This window comes from Python bivittatus, unplaced genomic scaffold (assembly GCF_059951505.1).
Source record: "Python bivittatus isolate LINGU-HERP-01145 unplaced genomic scaffold, Pbiv_v1 ctg000100_np1212, whole genome shotgun sequence".
NCBI classification, from domain to species: Eukaryota; Metazoa; Chordata; class Lepidosauria; order Squamata; family Pythonidae; genus Python; species Python bivittatus.
This window is the reverse complement of record NW_028277038.1, coordinates 2536559-2551424: the sequence shown is the minus strand read 5'-3', so window position 1 is coordinate 2551424 and position 14866 is coordinate 2536559. Positions and strand designations below refer to the sequence as shown.

Below are 14866 nucleotides of genomic sequence, written 5' to 3'. Positions count from 1 at the left end.
GCCCAGCCCAGCTGAATAAACATGCATGGGAGGAGGGGTGCCCCATTCGCCCCCCCAGTCGAATCCTACGTTGATATAGGATTGCAAGCGAGGGCAGGAAGATGTTTTTGCCCGTGGTGGCCTTTTAGTCTTTATCAGAACTCACGGGCAGAGGAAGGGACTCCCCAGGCGGACCAGGAGAGTCAATGCACAAGGGGATCCTTGGGCCCATTTTACAGGGGAGGCATGTGGAGGCCCAGGGAGAGAGGCCCTTGGTGTGAAAGCGGGCGCAGTCTGCACTTGCTTCTGGCTCAGGGAGCGGGGAAGGCTCTGCCAGGACTGGATGCCAGGATGGGGGAAGCAGGGCGGCTTGTGCAATGCCTCGGCCCTCCCCTTTCTCTCTCTCTCTCTCGGCCACGGGAAGTCTGCCCACCGGCCTTCCCCTCCGGCTCCATGGTTACATCCCCCCCTTTCGCTCCCCGTCTCCTGCCGGCCTTTGATTGGGCTCGGCAAGCCTTTCGCTCTCGAAACCGCGCAGGGAGGTTTGCTCACAGCTGAAACTTTCGAAGAAGGAAGGAAGTTGGGCTGCTGGGACGAGGCCCATCTTGCACCATGGCTTAGCTGGTCCCCCCCCGCCCTTGAATCTCCCCATAGGCCCCCCAGGATCCTGGCATGCAAGCTCAGCAGCATTGTGAGGAAGAGGAGGAAGAGGAGGAGGAAGGAGGAGGAGGAGGTGGTGGCAACAGCGGATCAGAAGGTGCTTTCGGAAAGAGCCCCTTCCATCTCACGGCCGAAGATGTCTACGACATCTCCTACATCCTGGGCAGGGAGCTCCACACGCTCAGCACCGAGCCACAGACGGAGATCCCCGCCCGGGTGGCCCGCTTGCAGTTCAAGGTGGTCAGCATCTTGGAAATGTTGGAAGCCCTGGTGAGCGAGAACCACCTGGCCGTGGAGGCCCTGAAGCTGGAAAGGGACAGCTTGAAAAGGGAACTGGAGGACCTCCGGCAGCGGGTGACGTCCGGGACGGCGGGAGAGGTACGTCCAAAGCTAAGGCTAAATTAGAAGGCGGCGGCTTGATTGTAGAGAGGAGACGGTGGCGGACCTCTTGATCTTCCAGGGAGACAGGGCTGGGCTGAGTCCTTTTGCTTCCCTCGTCTCAAATCCAGGTGTGAATTATGATTTAAAGTAGTGTTTTTCAAGCTTGGCCATTGGAAGAGGGGTGGACTTCAACTCCCAGAATTCCCCAGCCAGCCATGGCTGGCTGGGGAATTCTGGAAATTGAAGTCCACCCCTCTTCCAGCGGCCAAGCTTGAGAAACACGGATTTAGAGGGATCTGGATCCGGTAGCCCTAAATAATCATAACAGCAGGGATAGATTGAAGATTCAAGGGGCAGATCTTCCCCAGAACCCAGAATCAGCTGCCCAGGGCATCAGTTCAGGGTAGGACCATCTTGGTTTGCCTCTGGCACGGTTTGGACAAAAAGCCTGCCAGCCAGTGATACCCGTCAGTCACAAGGTGGAAGTTTCCGATTTAGGAAAAGGAAGATGCAACACCTTCTTTGAAGGCTCCCTTTGGTCACATGTCCGAGAGCGTCACGGAGAAAGGAGAAGTCAGCTGAGCTCTGAACTTCGCATCCCATAACCAACAGCTAGATTCCCCGGAGTTTATTAGCTTCCACAAGTATCATTTTCCATTATTTTTATTTAAGTTTTTAGCGGGGTGGGGATCCTCTGAGCTCAGGATGGGCACCAAACGCATCGCGAGAATTGCAGATGTTTCGCGATGCGTCCCAGCAATGCTTCATCAGCGCGACAGTCCCAAAATGGGGGTTGTCTTGCTGGATTTTACTTGAGGGGAGGATGTCCACACTTTCCAAAACTTTTTTTTGCTTCTCTGCCGACCTTAATGTTGCCCCTTCTCAAGAGCTCCATTTCCGTTGGGGTGCTCCAGGTGCATTTTGTGATGATATCACCTTGTAGGTAAACCCGGGTCCCAACAAGATGATCGTTGACCTCACGGACGTGAACCGCCCCCGCTTTACACTGCAGGAGCTGAAGGAAGTTCTCCAGGAGCGCAACCATCTGAAGGCGCAGCTCCTCTTCGTGCAGGAAGAGTTGGAATGCTACAAGAGGTATGAAAAGGCAACCCTTGACATGTGAATTTGCACGCTGGCCTTCTCAGCCTTGGGAACTTTAAGACACGTGGAAGCTGCAGCATGATTAGTTTGTGAGCAAATCAGGACTTAAGGTCCATGGTTTCCATTAACCAACAGTTTTGACTCATCCATTAATTTCTTTGACTGTATCCTGTTCCCCACTGAGATGCCTCCAGTGCGTGTGGTGGGGTCACCTTCCTCATTACATCCTCATATTTGGACAGCACACTTAAATTCTCGCAGAATTATTTTCACCAGTGGTAAACTCCTCATTCTGAGGGCCATAAATGTAGAGGATGGCTTTTTAAATGGTGGCATGTTATTATTTGCCGGAATAAAACTCATTAAAATGTGCATCAGTGTTAGGTACATGGAAGAATGTTTGGCCAGCAATGGTGTCTAACCCCCATGGCTAACTGGACCATGATGTACCCAATGAACCCCAAATTGTGGGTTTGTATCACACACTGCACGCTAAAGGGAGAGTCTGGGTTGGCCCAACCCACTAGGATAAAAGATGGTTTGCTCGTTGGTGATTCAGCATGTGGTGCAAACAAAGGCACAGGTGAGGAGTTGGATGTGGTTTTGATGTGTAAGGGGTGGCAATAAACAGCCCGTTTTTTTCTCTTTTTCTTCACCACCACCAGTGGTTTCATTTCTCAGAAGCAGGATAAGGCCAGTCCCACGCAGAGGGAAGTGACTGTAAGCACACCCTCTGGTTCCAGTAGACGTAAAGAGAAAACGACAGTCAAGCAATGGTGAGTACCATTGTGAGAGGTGTTGAAGACCAGTGAAAACCTCAGATGAATGGCCCACCAGCAGAATAAAATCAAGGCAAGGTCTTTGATTAAGACAAGGGACTGTCAAGTTCAGCCCAAAGAACTCCAAGAGACAATGCAAATACAGTTCTGTTGCGTTTATTAGCTTCAACCTCAGGACAGAAATCTCCCCAGACTGAACCCAAGTTCCCAAGCCAGCCAGCCAGCCACAACGCCGTGAATGCCTTAGGGAGGTGCCAGCCTCATCTTCTTGAACTTCCCACGCTCCTGTTGGGGGCTAAGAACATGCTTATCTCCCTGAGCATGGCCTTCATAAGTCCATTCCATCACAGGGACAGGTTTCACTCTAAGCCAATCTCCTCCATCACCTGCTCCCTAGAGGAGTGCTTCTCAACCTTGGGAACTTTAAGACGTGTGGCCTTCAACTCCCAGAATTCCCCAGCCAGCATGAATTCTGGGAGTTGAAGTCCACATGTCTTAAAACTTCCTAAGGTTGAGAAACACTGCCCTGGAGAATCCATCTAGGATCTTTGCACACTGAGCAAAAAAATATCTACCGCTCGCCTATTATTCTTTTCTTTAACTAGACTTTCAGAAAGCGCCAGTAATTTTCCATACTTGTTTTGGTGAACACTGCAAGTGAGGAGCAAGCTCGGCGTTCAGTTATCCGGATTCAAACTATTGGTACATGCCCAGAATTTGTTGAAGTAGTCCAGACTTTTATTAAAGCAACAGTTACTCCCCTTGTCTTTAGGATTTCGGATTCTGTTCCTGCCACTCCCACACTAACTCCCTCCTTCAACTGCAGGTTCGCGTTTAAAAAGTTACGATGAAGCCTCTCCGCGCTGGGCGGTCACAACCTGAATGTCCAGCAGTTGCAATACTTGAAGACTGTTTAGTGATTCACTGCAACTGGTGGAAGCTTCAGCATCTGGACTGATCCAAACTGGCGATCCTCTTCCATTTTCTCATTGGCATAAAGCTTTCTCACCCTGTGGCCTTCCAAACGTTGGGGACTTTTAAGGCAGGTATTCTGAGAATGCCTTTACAATTTTGACTGGAAACGTTTGTATGTCTGCGGCCAGCAGAATAAATTTATGCACTTTGGTTTCTAGAATCCTTGAAAAGATGTTTGCAAACACGGCTTCCCAATTTTTAGAAGGGTTGTGTCCAGGAGGAAGGGTTTTGTCCGAACAGTAGAACTGGCTACATTACGGAGTACAAACCCTAATTTAGAGTTTTCTCAATTAGCCTAATGTGGCTGGTTCAGCATTGCGAGTTTATTGACAGAATCACTTAAACATTCACACATAGCCAAATGAACAATAACGCACAGGAACAGTAAGGTGTACAAGAAGGCTGAGGTCACGTACTGTAGTAAGCCATGGTTTGCTTATCTATGGTTTGTCATGATCTAGTTATGGAAGTTGTTTTGCTTTTGTAGTTCAGAGACTTGGTAGATTCAAACCGGGCTCGTGCCTAAGCCACAATTGCCTGGATTCACACCACATATAAACTAGGATTTGAAAAAACAGAACAACTCACTAGTACAATGTGTGAAACTAGCCTCACACCCTGACTTGTATGCGTTTTCAAATTAACAATTAAGGGCTATCAAGACCTCCATCACTCCCAGATACAAAATAAAGTATTCGCTGTTAATAAATAGGTTGTTTTATTTGTATTCTTATACAGAGAAATAATTTTATTCAGATAGTCTTTTTTTTATTAATTTTAAAAAATACATTACCACCCCAGGTCCCCAATTTTTGTAGCTCCAGCATCAGGATATCATAGGCTTTTGAAACAGTGTCCGGGGTTGTGCGCTCTCGGCCTGCAAGAGTGTGATGCTCAGCTGGGACTACAGTTCCCAGGATTCCCAGCCAGGTGTGTCGTCCCCACACATCTAGTGGGCACAGGAAAACAGTGACATATGTGAATCTCAGGCAGAGAAGTAAACTAGGAAAACATGTTTCCCTGGATTCTGCCTCCTAATTCTGATGCATTCACGGCCTGGAATTCTCTCCCCGAAAGTGCTTTATTGCAGCCCTCCCCAACTAGCCCCCACCAGGGGTGGGAGCTAGGAACTCTGGGAGCTGTAGTCCCAACACAACTGACAGGAGGCAGGTTGGGAAAAGCTGCAAGAGCTTGGTGCCAGCGGGAGGAAAACACTCTAGCAAATCCACTTTTTCCAGGAGGGAATCGATTCCATCAGCTCTGACCCCCTTCGCCTGTTTCTACACACCCGAGTGGGGGAGAGAGTCCAACGTTGGGAACGCAGTTCCGTCGGCCAAGTTAAATAATGTTAAGGTTGCTCCAGAGCCAAACTGGGGAAGTCAACAGATGTGGGAAGTGATTTCATCCTAAAACACTTTGTGGCTAAAAGTCCCTGTTGAAGACAGAGCCCCAGATTCAATTAAAAGCAGTTTTTCCTCTTTCCTTTTCCAGAGGGGGGGGGGAGAAACAGAGCACAGCTCAAATCCTCTACTGGTTTTCCAGTGCCACATTGCCATCAAGAGCCAAGCAACATTTGTTAAACAAATACCCAGCAACCTCCCCCCCAAAAAATGGGGGCGGGGAAGGTAAAACTGGGTGATCTTTGGTGCCAGAAAGCACCAACAGGGAAAACCACGGTCAACACGAAGCTTGCTTCTCCTCCCAATTCAGGAACTAGCAAAAGCAAACCGCAGGCCGTTTAGCTTCTGGGTTTGTCACTCCCCCCCCGTGCTCCATTCGCCTTCTTCCTCCCTCAACTCGCCGATGGCGATTTTTAACGGCTCACAACGGCAAAGGATGGAACGGCAGAATGCCTGGTCTGTAGGGAATCCTGCCCCACTCCCAACCCTGGCAGTTCCTCGCGGACGCTGAGCCCAGAACAGAACAAGCGATTCTTGGGTGGGCAGATGCGGAAGTCGGTTTCCAATTTTCTTCCCCTTGCCGGAAAGCTTGCAAACGATGGGTGGGTCGCTTCGAAAGTGTGGCGTTCCTTGCCCTTCCCACGGCTCTCCTGAACTAGTCCATCTCCTGACTTTCTAGCAGAAGTATGATCTTCTCATCCGGGATCTCAGGCCCTGATCACCGCACATCTCCAGCCCCCAAAGCAGACGTGATAATCCTGGATGAAGCTCCCAAACTCAAAGAAATCTAAGGAAAATTATACACTGTCCCTTAAATGTTCTTGCTGTCATCGCTGGTGCCTGGTCAAGAAAAGGGGGGTGGAAACCAGGTTCCCTTCACAAAATTCACGGGAGATTGTGATTGTTCACCCTCTCTTGAGTAAGCCCACCTTAGACCAGTTTCAAGGGATGCATTTCCTTTGTAAAAAACCCATGGAGTTCAGAAGTTCGAATCTTTCCACTATCCCCATGCAGACAGGAAGAATGAGTCATAGCAGAGACCCCAGTGAAGCTGATGCAGAAGAAGAAGGAATCAGGCATTTCATATATAAGTTCATTTGGGTGAAGACACTCCGTCGCCCCTGTTGGCTTTCCAGCTAGCCACGGAGGAGCATCTCTTGCTGGCTTTTCAGCTAGCCACGGAGGAGCATCTCTTGCAAGTAATCGCCCATAAGAGCCGCCAACGAGTCCTCTTCAAGGAAAACCAACGCTTGCTCTCGCGCATGAGATCCCTCAGTGTTTCAGCCAAGGATAGGCCTCCAGAGAAGCTTTGCTCCTATCCCCGTAATCGTACAGCAGTTCCTCGCCAGCTTTAATGTCACGGGAGGCCACCAGGATGAGGTGGGGAACGCCACCGATGTCGTGGAGTTTTGTCTGACAATTCCCACACTTGCTGTGATTGATCAGACGTCCCAGGCGGTTTGTCTCTTTGGTAGCATCGACGCTAAGGGGTGGGGTTTGTGTTGAGGAAAGGGAAAAAACAGGAAAGCGTTATTTCTCCGGCCCGAGAATGGGTAGCCGTTTACAAATTCCTTGGAGAGGCATTTCAGTAGAAAGGAGCCCAATTGGCCACGGAGCTGGCAAGCAGGTGGAATTTTAAAACAAGAGCCTCATTGCTGTAAACCGTGGTTTGTTGGATGAGTCATAAGGCTGTAAACTATGGTTTCAAATGTGCTGACTGGACTTGGTTGCTTCTATGACTATTGTTACTTCTGTTCCTATTGTTATTTCTGCCATTACTTCATCCCATTGTTTTATCTGTTCAGAAGTTTATTACATTATTTGACCCAGTGTTGTATTTTATTTTTAATTCCTTGTTTTCATGTTTCTTTAAATTGTGAATCATCCAGAGTCACTCTTGCGAACTGGGCAGCTGGTAAGCTTAATAAACATTTGTTCACAAACGTTGCCCCAAACCAACCAACCTCCACCCCCCCTTAATGCTACACACGAATCAAACTGAATCTGGCAACCTCAAGAGCAGCGTTCTTCCAGCTACCTTCTTCAATCCCCAATTTTAATTTCAGGGAGGAACAAACCCTCATGTAAAAAAAGAAAACACAACACAGCTTAAACCAGCATGATTATAAAAGAATATGCTGCACAGAAACCCTCAACTACTCTGACCATTGCTTTCTTGATTTTAATGAACAAGGGTATTTTCTTTTGTCTCTTAGCTATTCAATGTTTTTGAGGTCATTGTTTTGTAATTTTAATGGGGAAAATTGGTTTTCAGGGGCAGGGGAGGGAGGGAGGGAGGGAGGAAGGAGATGAGGAAGGAAGGAAGGAAGGAAGGAAGGAAGGAAGGAAGGAAGGAAGGAAGGAAGGAAGGAAGGAAGGAAGGAAGGAAGGAAGGAAGGAGGAAGAGAAGGAGAGGGAGGGAGGGAGGGAGGGAGAGAGGAAGTTGAGGAAGGAGAGAGAGACAGGGAAGAAAACTCACCAGAAAGTCTTGCTCAAATACTGGAAGTAGTACATATAACAGCCAGTAGATGGGTCTTGGGCATAAGCAGCTTCTCGTTTCTTCGCATCCGTGATTTCAATGAGGTCCCCATGATATTCAACCACAAATTCTCCCCTGTTAAAATGCCTGGTTGCAATGACGCCTCGCCCTTTGCCATCAATGAAGTCAATCTACCGAGGAAAGCAAAGCAAATTATCCAGAGTAGAAACGTTTTTGGACACTTTCTTGAACTCGCGTGCCACTCAGGTTTCTGTCCTATCTTGAACCCGAAGGGCAGATTTTAAGAAGGTCTCCTAAATCGATGGAACGATCAAAAGCGAAAGGCTGTTTGCTGCACGCCCTGGTTCCATCCAAGAACAAAGCGACGCTGCATTTACCTTCATTCCATCTTCTTTCCCACTCTTGATTAACTCATCTATCCGTTTCTTCTCCTCCGTCTACAGAGACAGAAGAAAACGCAGGCAGTTACTGTTACGAATTGCAAGATGCCAATGCTGTGCTTAAGGCTGCAGGTGTAGAAAATCACCCTGTCATGCCTAGTATTTTACTGCTTACTGCAACTTCTGCAGACGAGTGGAAAAATATTCCACCCGATTCTGCCGAATTACTCCCAGATAAAAAGCATAGGACAGCAGCCTGTATAAAGAATCTTGCAAATGGATCCTTAGGTTTGATATCAGATGCAAATGTAAGCAAAAGAAAAGTATATTTGCAGGGAATAAGGATCTTGAACTCCACAAGGTTTATAGTTGAGAAGGACTACAGCGTTAAGGTGCCAGCCAAGCAGATGCTGGCCACAGCTGGGAATGATGGAATTGTAGTCCAACATATCTGGAGAATCAAACTCTGAATGTGGCAACCCTCAAGAGCAGCATATTCTTATAACCCCCAATTTAATTTCAGGGAGGGACAAACCCTCGTTAAAAGAAAAAGAAAAACGTCTTAAACCGACGCTATTTAAATGAATATTCTGCACAGCTCAACTACTCTGACAGCTGCTTTCTTTATTTCAAAAACACCTGTTCTACGGAGTAAAACAGCCCCCTCTATTTAATGCAAACATTTCATCTTTTTAAAATCCTCGGCAGCTACTTTATCCCACATGGCAAGGTTGGACGGGGTGGAATTTGGGAATTTCTACCATTCCCAAAGGAACAATTTTGTTAGTAGGGAGAGGGAAGCTGTCAGACAGACAATACCTGTAATTCTTTTTTGTTCTTTCTGGAGCTTCTTCTAACCGGGTAATAATCAGTCACCTTTCGGTTGGGTGGCGTTTTTCCTTGGCCTCTGAGATAGAGAGAGGAAGACAGGTGAACGTAGAAGGACTGGCGCTTCCTGGCTGCATCTGAATGGGCCCGAAAGTCAAAATAAGTTACCCAAAGCCCCCCACCTCTTTCATTTAAGCTGAACTCACTTCCTCCGGGGACCAGGTTTTTTGCCTCCCTTCTTCGGGGCTTGCTTTTGGCTGGCAGCCTCCTCCAATTTGGCAGGCGGGAGTTTCTGCGTTTCCGCAGCTTCGGGATTTGGGCTGGAGACGGAAGCTAAGGATTCACATTCAGTTGCTTTGGTGTTCGGGCCCTCGGATTTTGCAGCGCTGGAGGCTGAATCGCCAACCTGTGTTTTGTCTGCGATGTTTGCGGGGGGGGGAGAGAGCAAGCCAGCATAACAGATCTTACATTTTTCCCTTTGCTCCTTGGAAAACAGAGCTCCTGTTTAAAACAGGACCCCTGCAAAGAATCCAAGTCCTATCCTTAGGACGTGCCACTCCCCTGCCCTGATCTCTCTCAAAATCTGGAAAAAAAAAAAAATGAAAATTCACCTCCCTGCCTCTCAGAAACCTCATGATCTTCCCTGTCGTGGAGTAGCATCTCCCCAGTGGTCAGGAGGGCCCAGAGTCTTCTGACCTTTCGTAAGGCATTAAGATCTGGGTTTTTTCCCAGGCACTGGGGGTGGCCGTTAAATCAGCCCTCTTGGTGGATTTGATCTGTATGAATTAATCTTGCCTTTTTAGGTCGAGGCATGCACTACGCGTTATTATCATTATGAATTTAGGTTTATTGCATGATGTTTTGCTGGTTTGGATCCTCTGTGCATTGCCCAGAGTCACTGCAGCGAGATGGGTGGTTCTATAAATGGTTTAAGTAAAGGAAATAGCGTTGCTGGGTGGCTGAATGCGGCTCTCCCGAAGATCTGAGGTGCAGCGTTCAAACCCTCCAAAGACTTCTCCACTACAGCTCCCATTGGTTCTTGCTGGGGAATATGAGTACCGGAATCCAACACCAACAGAAAATGTAGAAACTTTTGAGTTCCCCTCCTACACTCCTTCCCTCTTTTTTCTTTTTTTTTTAAATTCAGCATTGTGGGCTCATTGAAAGCAACAGACAGGGAGGGGAGTGGGCTGAGATGGGGAAATCCAAACTGTGAAACAATCCTTTGGATTACATTGTAGGAATTAATCCAGCGGCTTGAATGAAAAAGTACCAATCCTCGCTGACCGCTTCAAAAGCTGAATGATACTCTGGCTATCCCTCCACCTGTAGAACCCGGGGTATTTGCTATCCCTAATAAAAGAAATTTTAGAAAAAGGTTGGCTGGTTGCCAACAGCACCCTAAGAAGCCACGAGCAACAGGTTGGATGCTGGCTAGAGCAGTCTGAAAGCGTGCACCTTTTAATAAAATTTGGTAGGCTGAAAAAGCACCACCAGATTCCTTTCTAATTTCTGGGTACACGCACTAATGCAGCTCTCTCCTCCTTCCACAGTTCAAGCAACATTTCCTTTCTGAATGCACGCAATCATTTTAGCATGCAACACCCCCCCACCCCCCATTATAAAGCAGCCAGGGTGCACAGCCCATTCCCACACCAGAAATGTATTCTTCTTACCCTCTGTTTTTTGACAAGATTCAAGTTTGCAAGTTTGACTTTTCGCCTCGGGATGAGTGGCGGAGTTTTCCTCTTGAAGCGGAGGCCGAGAGGTGGCATTTTTACTGGAACTCATGTAGCTGTAGATTTTGGACTGACAAGCGAATATGTTCTCCTAAAGCGAGATTGGAAAAACACAGACTTCGCTCGCCCATGCGCTGAGCCATTGTTTGCTTCAGCAGTGTTTGCTGAATAATACCCCCAAAAGGGATTAGGTTCATACAGCGTGCTAAGCCACAGAGCGTAGCTGAGGTTCAAACAATGCACTAAACCACTGTTTCTCAACCTTAGTACCTTTCAGAGGCGTGGACTTCAACTCCCAGAATTCCCCAGCCAGCATGGCTGGCTGGGGAATTCTGGGAGTTGAAGTCCATACATCTTAAAGTTGCTGAGTTTGAAAAACACTGTTCACAGCCAGCATGAATTCTGGGAGTTGAAATCCATATATCATAAAGGCAAACATACTTAATTCTCCTGCCTCCTCCTATTTTCCCCACAACAACAACCCTGCGAGGTGGGTTGGGCCAAGAGAGAGGGACTGGCCCCAAGTCACTCAGCCGGCTTTCAGGCTGAAAGCAGGACTAGAACTTGCTGTTTCCTGCTTCCTGACTTGGGGCCTTCACTGCTGGACCAAACTGGCTCTCATTTCATTAATTGCCATTCGTTAATTACACAGTTAATAAAAATAATAATAAATTCCCATCCGAACCCCCCCATTTTAGCCCGCAACAACCGTTATCCGTAGATGTCCAGCAGCTTTCCACCTGCCCACCCACCCGCAAGGGTTCCTTGGGGGGGGGTTCCTTCACCCAGTGCCCCACCCGGGGGTGCTGGACTACCCTGCCCATTCCCCCAAGCCAGCTGGCACAGGACGATGGAAGTCACAGCTCCAGCACGGGGAAGGCTCCTCTCCTGGCTGCAGCAACGCCCCTGTCTCTTTTTCCAGGAAGGGTTCGAACTATTGTTCGCGGAGGAAGAACAACACGGGCGAGGAGCGGGCTCTGGTCGGCGCGGGTTTCGTCCTGGACCCGGGAAGCAGGGAGCCCGGGCGGGGAAGGAGCAGAGGGTCGCCGCCGCCCCCCTTGCCGGCTCCCCGAGGTTCCCCCTTCCCGCCCCCGGCGCGATCTCGCCGGCTGCCCGCTCGCGCTGCGCCCTGGGCGCACGGCAGCTTCCCCGGGGCTGCTCGGCGGCCGCTGCTCGCCATCGGGGGGGCGGGCGGGCGGGCGAGCGAGCGAGCAGGCCGGCGCCGCGGCTTACCCCGTTCATCCTGGGGCGGGCCGGCTCCCGCTTCTCGGCGCCGCCGCCGCCGCCCGTGCCCTGCTCCGCCTCGTCCGCCGCTCTCCCCGGCTGGGGCTTGGGCATCTTCCGCCGGCCTGCGGGAGAAAGAGGGCAGAAGGAAGGGAGGGCGCGATCAGAGCCCGGCCGCGGCGGGCACAGCTGGCGGAGCGGCGGCAGCGGCAGGAGGTGGAGCCGTCGCCGCCGCCCGCCCCGACCAGGTTTAAAGGGCTGGACGCGCCGAGCGCAACGCTGCCGCCAGCCAGCTCAGCCCCGCGGCGAAGGACGCCCCTGTCGCTGGGGCTGGAGCGACGCCGGAGGGCGCAGCGGGGGATCCGCCGCGCAAGCGCTTGTCCTCCTCGTGCACGGGCCGGGCGAGCTGCTCGCACGGATTATTTCTTCATTGATCCCATTTATATGGCCAGCATATATTCCAGATCAGCGGGGGCCTTTCTGAAGGGTCCGGCGAGCCCGGCGCCCAGAGTCACTCTTTGCTGGAAGCTGTGGCTGGTCCCAACCGCTAGGCCGTAAGGGACGGCTGGCAAGCCATAATGACTTAGCACCCTGCGCGCATCGTTCGTCCTTTATATCTGGGCTCTGGCATCTGGCAGAAATTCAACCCAAGCGACAGCCCTGGTGGGAAGCCCGGCCAGGCGGATTTCTGTCCTTCCTACAGGAGAAGAGCCAACGCCCCACAGGCGTTCAGAAACGTCTTTCAATTGAGCCACATGGAAAGTGAGCTTTTCACCCCCTGGGTAGCCGGATTCCTCTGCCCTGGAAATCCCATTGCTCCCCTCCCCTTGCTCCCTGCCTGCAGGCCTGTAGCTGGAAATGAAAAGCAGCAAGGAGAATTAAAGGAGAAGAGTCAAGGCAACAGAAACCAGGACACACAAGGGAAGGCTAGATGCTTTTGAAAAATTAATCAGGGGAAGACTGGGTTGCTCTTTGGATGGGAGACCACCAGGAAGTCCTAAGACCAGAGGCTAGACTGGGAAGTCAATGACCCATCCCAGAAGAAAGCAATAAAGACTGAAATTGCCCAGATTAATCCATGCAGTTGCCAAGAGTTGAGCTCAACTCAAAGGAGATTTTACATCTTTTGTACAAATACACAAGGGCTTAGTCAGAATTCTCCTCTCTTGTTCAATAGGCCTTCTTCCCAAGGGGCAGGGTTCCTCAACCTTAGCAACTTTAAGATGGGTGGACTTCAACTCCCAGGCTGGGGGATTCTGGGACTTGAAGTCCACACATCTCAAAGTGGCCAGGTTTGAAAAACACTGTTCCTAAAGGGTCATTGTCCACCTGAACTCCTGCCTTAGGTCCTCGCAAGCAAAGGAGATTGAATTCAACGAAAGGGGAACATTTGAGGGAGGCTGCGGGACTTTTGTGTCTCTGAGGCTGGCCGAGTCACGTCTGGGTCCAAATAACTGCTATAATTCATAACCTCCCAAGTGGAGGGCAGAAAATAGCATGCTGGTCCAAAAACATCAGCAGAAAAAAACCCAAACCATATCCTTTCATTCCATTTTAAGAGGCAGACTTGAAAAGTTACGAAGCATCAGATCACATGGGGGAATATCCCTTCCCGGAGCACCGGTGATGGAGACCTCAGTGGGCAGAAAGGCCGGCTTAAGGCACCCCTGGGCTTCCCCAGCCTGCTCTCTTCCAGATATTTTGGAAAGGGGCTCCCTGATCCGAGCCCGGGGGATTAAGGGGGCTCCTTTCCTCCAGAGCAGGTGAGCCCAGGGTTGCGATATGCTGGCTGGGGAATTCTGGGAGCTGAAGTCCACCCATGGTGGCTGGGGAATTCTGGGAGTTGAAGTCCGCGTGTCTTAAAGTCGCCAGGTTGGCGAAAGGCTGGAATAGGCGATAAGGCGTCTTCGCGCCCAGCCTTCCATCCTTTCGGCGGACAAACGCAGCCAGCTTCCCCTTTCCCCCAACTCTGCGTTCGACTACAGCGCTCATCATCCCCAGCCCCGTCCCCCTCCACGCCGAGCCCCCTGCTCCGGCCTCGCGCCTCCTCCGAGCCCCCTCCCATCCAGCATGATACTCCTCCCGGGAGGGCTGCAGAGATTACCTTTCGCCATGCTCCTCTGCTTTTTTTGACGCTCGCGGCAAAGGGGAGGACGCCCCCTCCCCGAAGAGCTGCCAAGATTTTTCTCGGGGGGGACCCCCACCCCCCCGGACTGCCACTCACGCCCCTCCGGGCTCCCGATTGGGCGGCGGAACCAGCCCCCCCCCGCTTCGCCCTCGCAGCTTCGCGCCGCAGCCCGAGCAGGGAGCGTTTGAAATGCACTTGCCGGGCGCTGATTGGGCGGCGGGGCGGCGAGCCGGCGCCTGATTGGAGGAGGCGGGCCGCGGCGATTCCGCCTCCTTCTCCGGCTGCGAAGGAGCCACGTGGGGGGGCGGAAGCGGCGCCCGGCCGTTTCTCGCTTCCCGGGGGCGGCCGCGGGTGGGAAACGGCCCTTCGCTGGCCACGCGTTGGGGGGGAACGCAGCCGCGGGTGCTGCAGCTCGGCTCGACGGAGAGGCCCGTTGAACACACGGCTAAACGTTTGCTAAGTCATAACTGCGGCAACTTGGCCGGAGAGCGACCGGATGACGCTGCAGACGTGCAACGTGGGAGCGTTCGTGCAGCAGCAGCAGCAGCAGCAGCAGCAGCACATTGCAGGGCCCCGTGCGCGTCTCCGTTGCAAATTGGTTTCCTTTTCAATAACGTGGCGTTGTATTAGGAATTGCTTATCATCGTAACGGTGGTTGGTTTACCACTGATAGCATTTTTTTTTTAACCCTGAGAAGTAGGACGCCCACCATCGTACTAAGCCAAGCCTGGAATGAGAAATACAGTACTGTAGCGCATTTGGTCTTTCTTAAGAAGCCCCTTATTGGAGAAG

General features: G+C 50.9%; 2 protein-coding genes across 3 annotated transcripts; one reads left to right on the top strand and one right to left on the bottom strand.

Annotated features, from left to right (window-relative positions):
- Positions 1–376: 376 nt before the first annotated feature.
- On the top strand, positions 377–4586 carry RILPL2 (Rab interacting lysosomal protein like 2). Its single transcript, XM_007424651.4, has 4 exons — positions 377–1017; positions 1964–2115; positions 2787–2897; positions 3727–4586. The coding sequence occupies exons 1-4, from the start codon at positions 652–654 to the stop codon at positions 3749–3751; spliced, it is 654 nt and encodes a 217-aa protein (XP_007424713.1). The 5' UTR covers positions 377–651; the 3' UTR covers positions 3752–4586.
- On the bottom strand, positions 4585–14277 carry KMT5A (lysine methyltransferase 5A). 2 transcript variants are annotated; one of them, XM_088135252.1, is made up of 8 exons: positions 14051–14266; positions 11956–12071; positions 10660–10813; positions 9190–9400; positions 8975–9062; positions 8153–8212; positions 7755–7945; positions 4588–6758 (listed from the first exon to the last, which is right to left on the bottom strand). In XM_088135252.1, exons 1-8 carry the CDS (start codon positions 14058–14060, stop codon positions 6548–6550), a joined length of 1041 nt encoding a protein of 346 aa, XP_087991378.1. In that variant the 5' UTR covers positions 14061–14266; the 3' UTR covers positions 4588–6547. The 2 variants fall into 2 exon arrangements, with proteins under 2 accessions (XP_087991379.1, XP_087991378.1); XM_088135253.1 differs by lacking the exon at positions 8153–8212 and having other exon boundaries at positions 4585–6758; positions 14051–14277.
- Positions 14278–14866: the final 589 nt, after the last annotated feature.

Excerpts from the sequence above, each read along its gene's own strand:
- KMT5A (XM_088135252.1), bottom strand. Across the intron at positions 7,946-8,152 it reads GGAAAGAAGATGGAATGAAG|ATTGACTTCATTGATGGCAA; the intron begins GTAAATGCAGCG and ends TTTCCTCGGTAG. Across the intron at positions 6,759-7,754 it reads TATTTGAGCAAGACTTTCTG|CGTCGATGCTACCAAAGAGA; the intron begins GTGAGTTTTCTT and ends CCCACCCCTTAG.
- RILPL2 (XM_007424651.4), top strand. The coding sequence starts at position 652 with ATGCAAGCTCAGCAGCATTGTGAGGAAGAGGAGGAAGAGGAGGAGGAA. Across the intron at positions 2,116-2,786 it reads GAGTTGGAATGCTACAAGAG|TGGTTTCATTTCTCAGAAGC; the intron begins GTATGAAAAGGC and ends CACCACCACCAG. Across the intron at positions 2,898-3,726 it reads AAAACGACAGTCAAGCAATG|GTTCGCGTTTAAAAAGTTAC; the intron begins GTGAGTACCATT and ends CTTCAACTGCAG.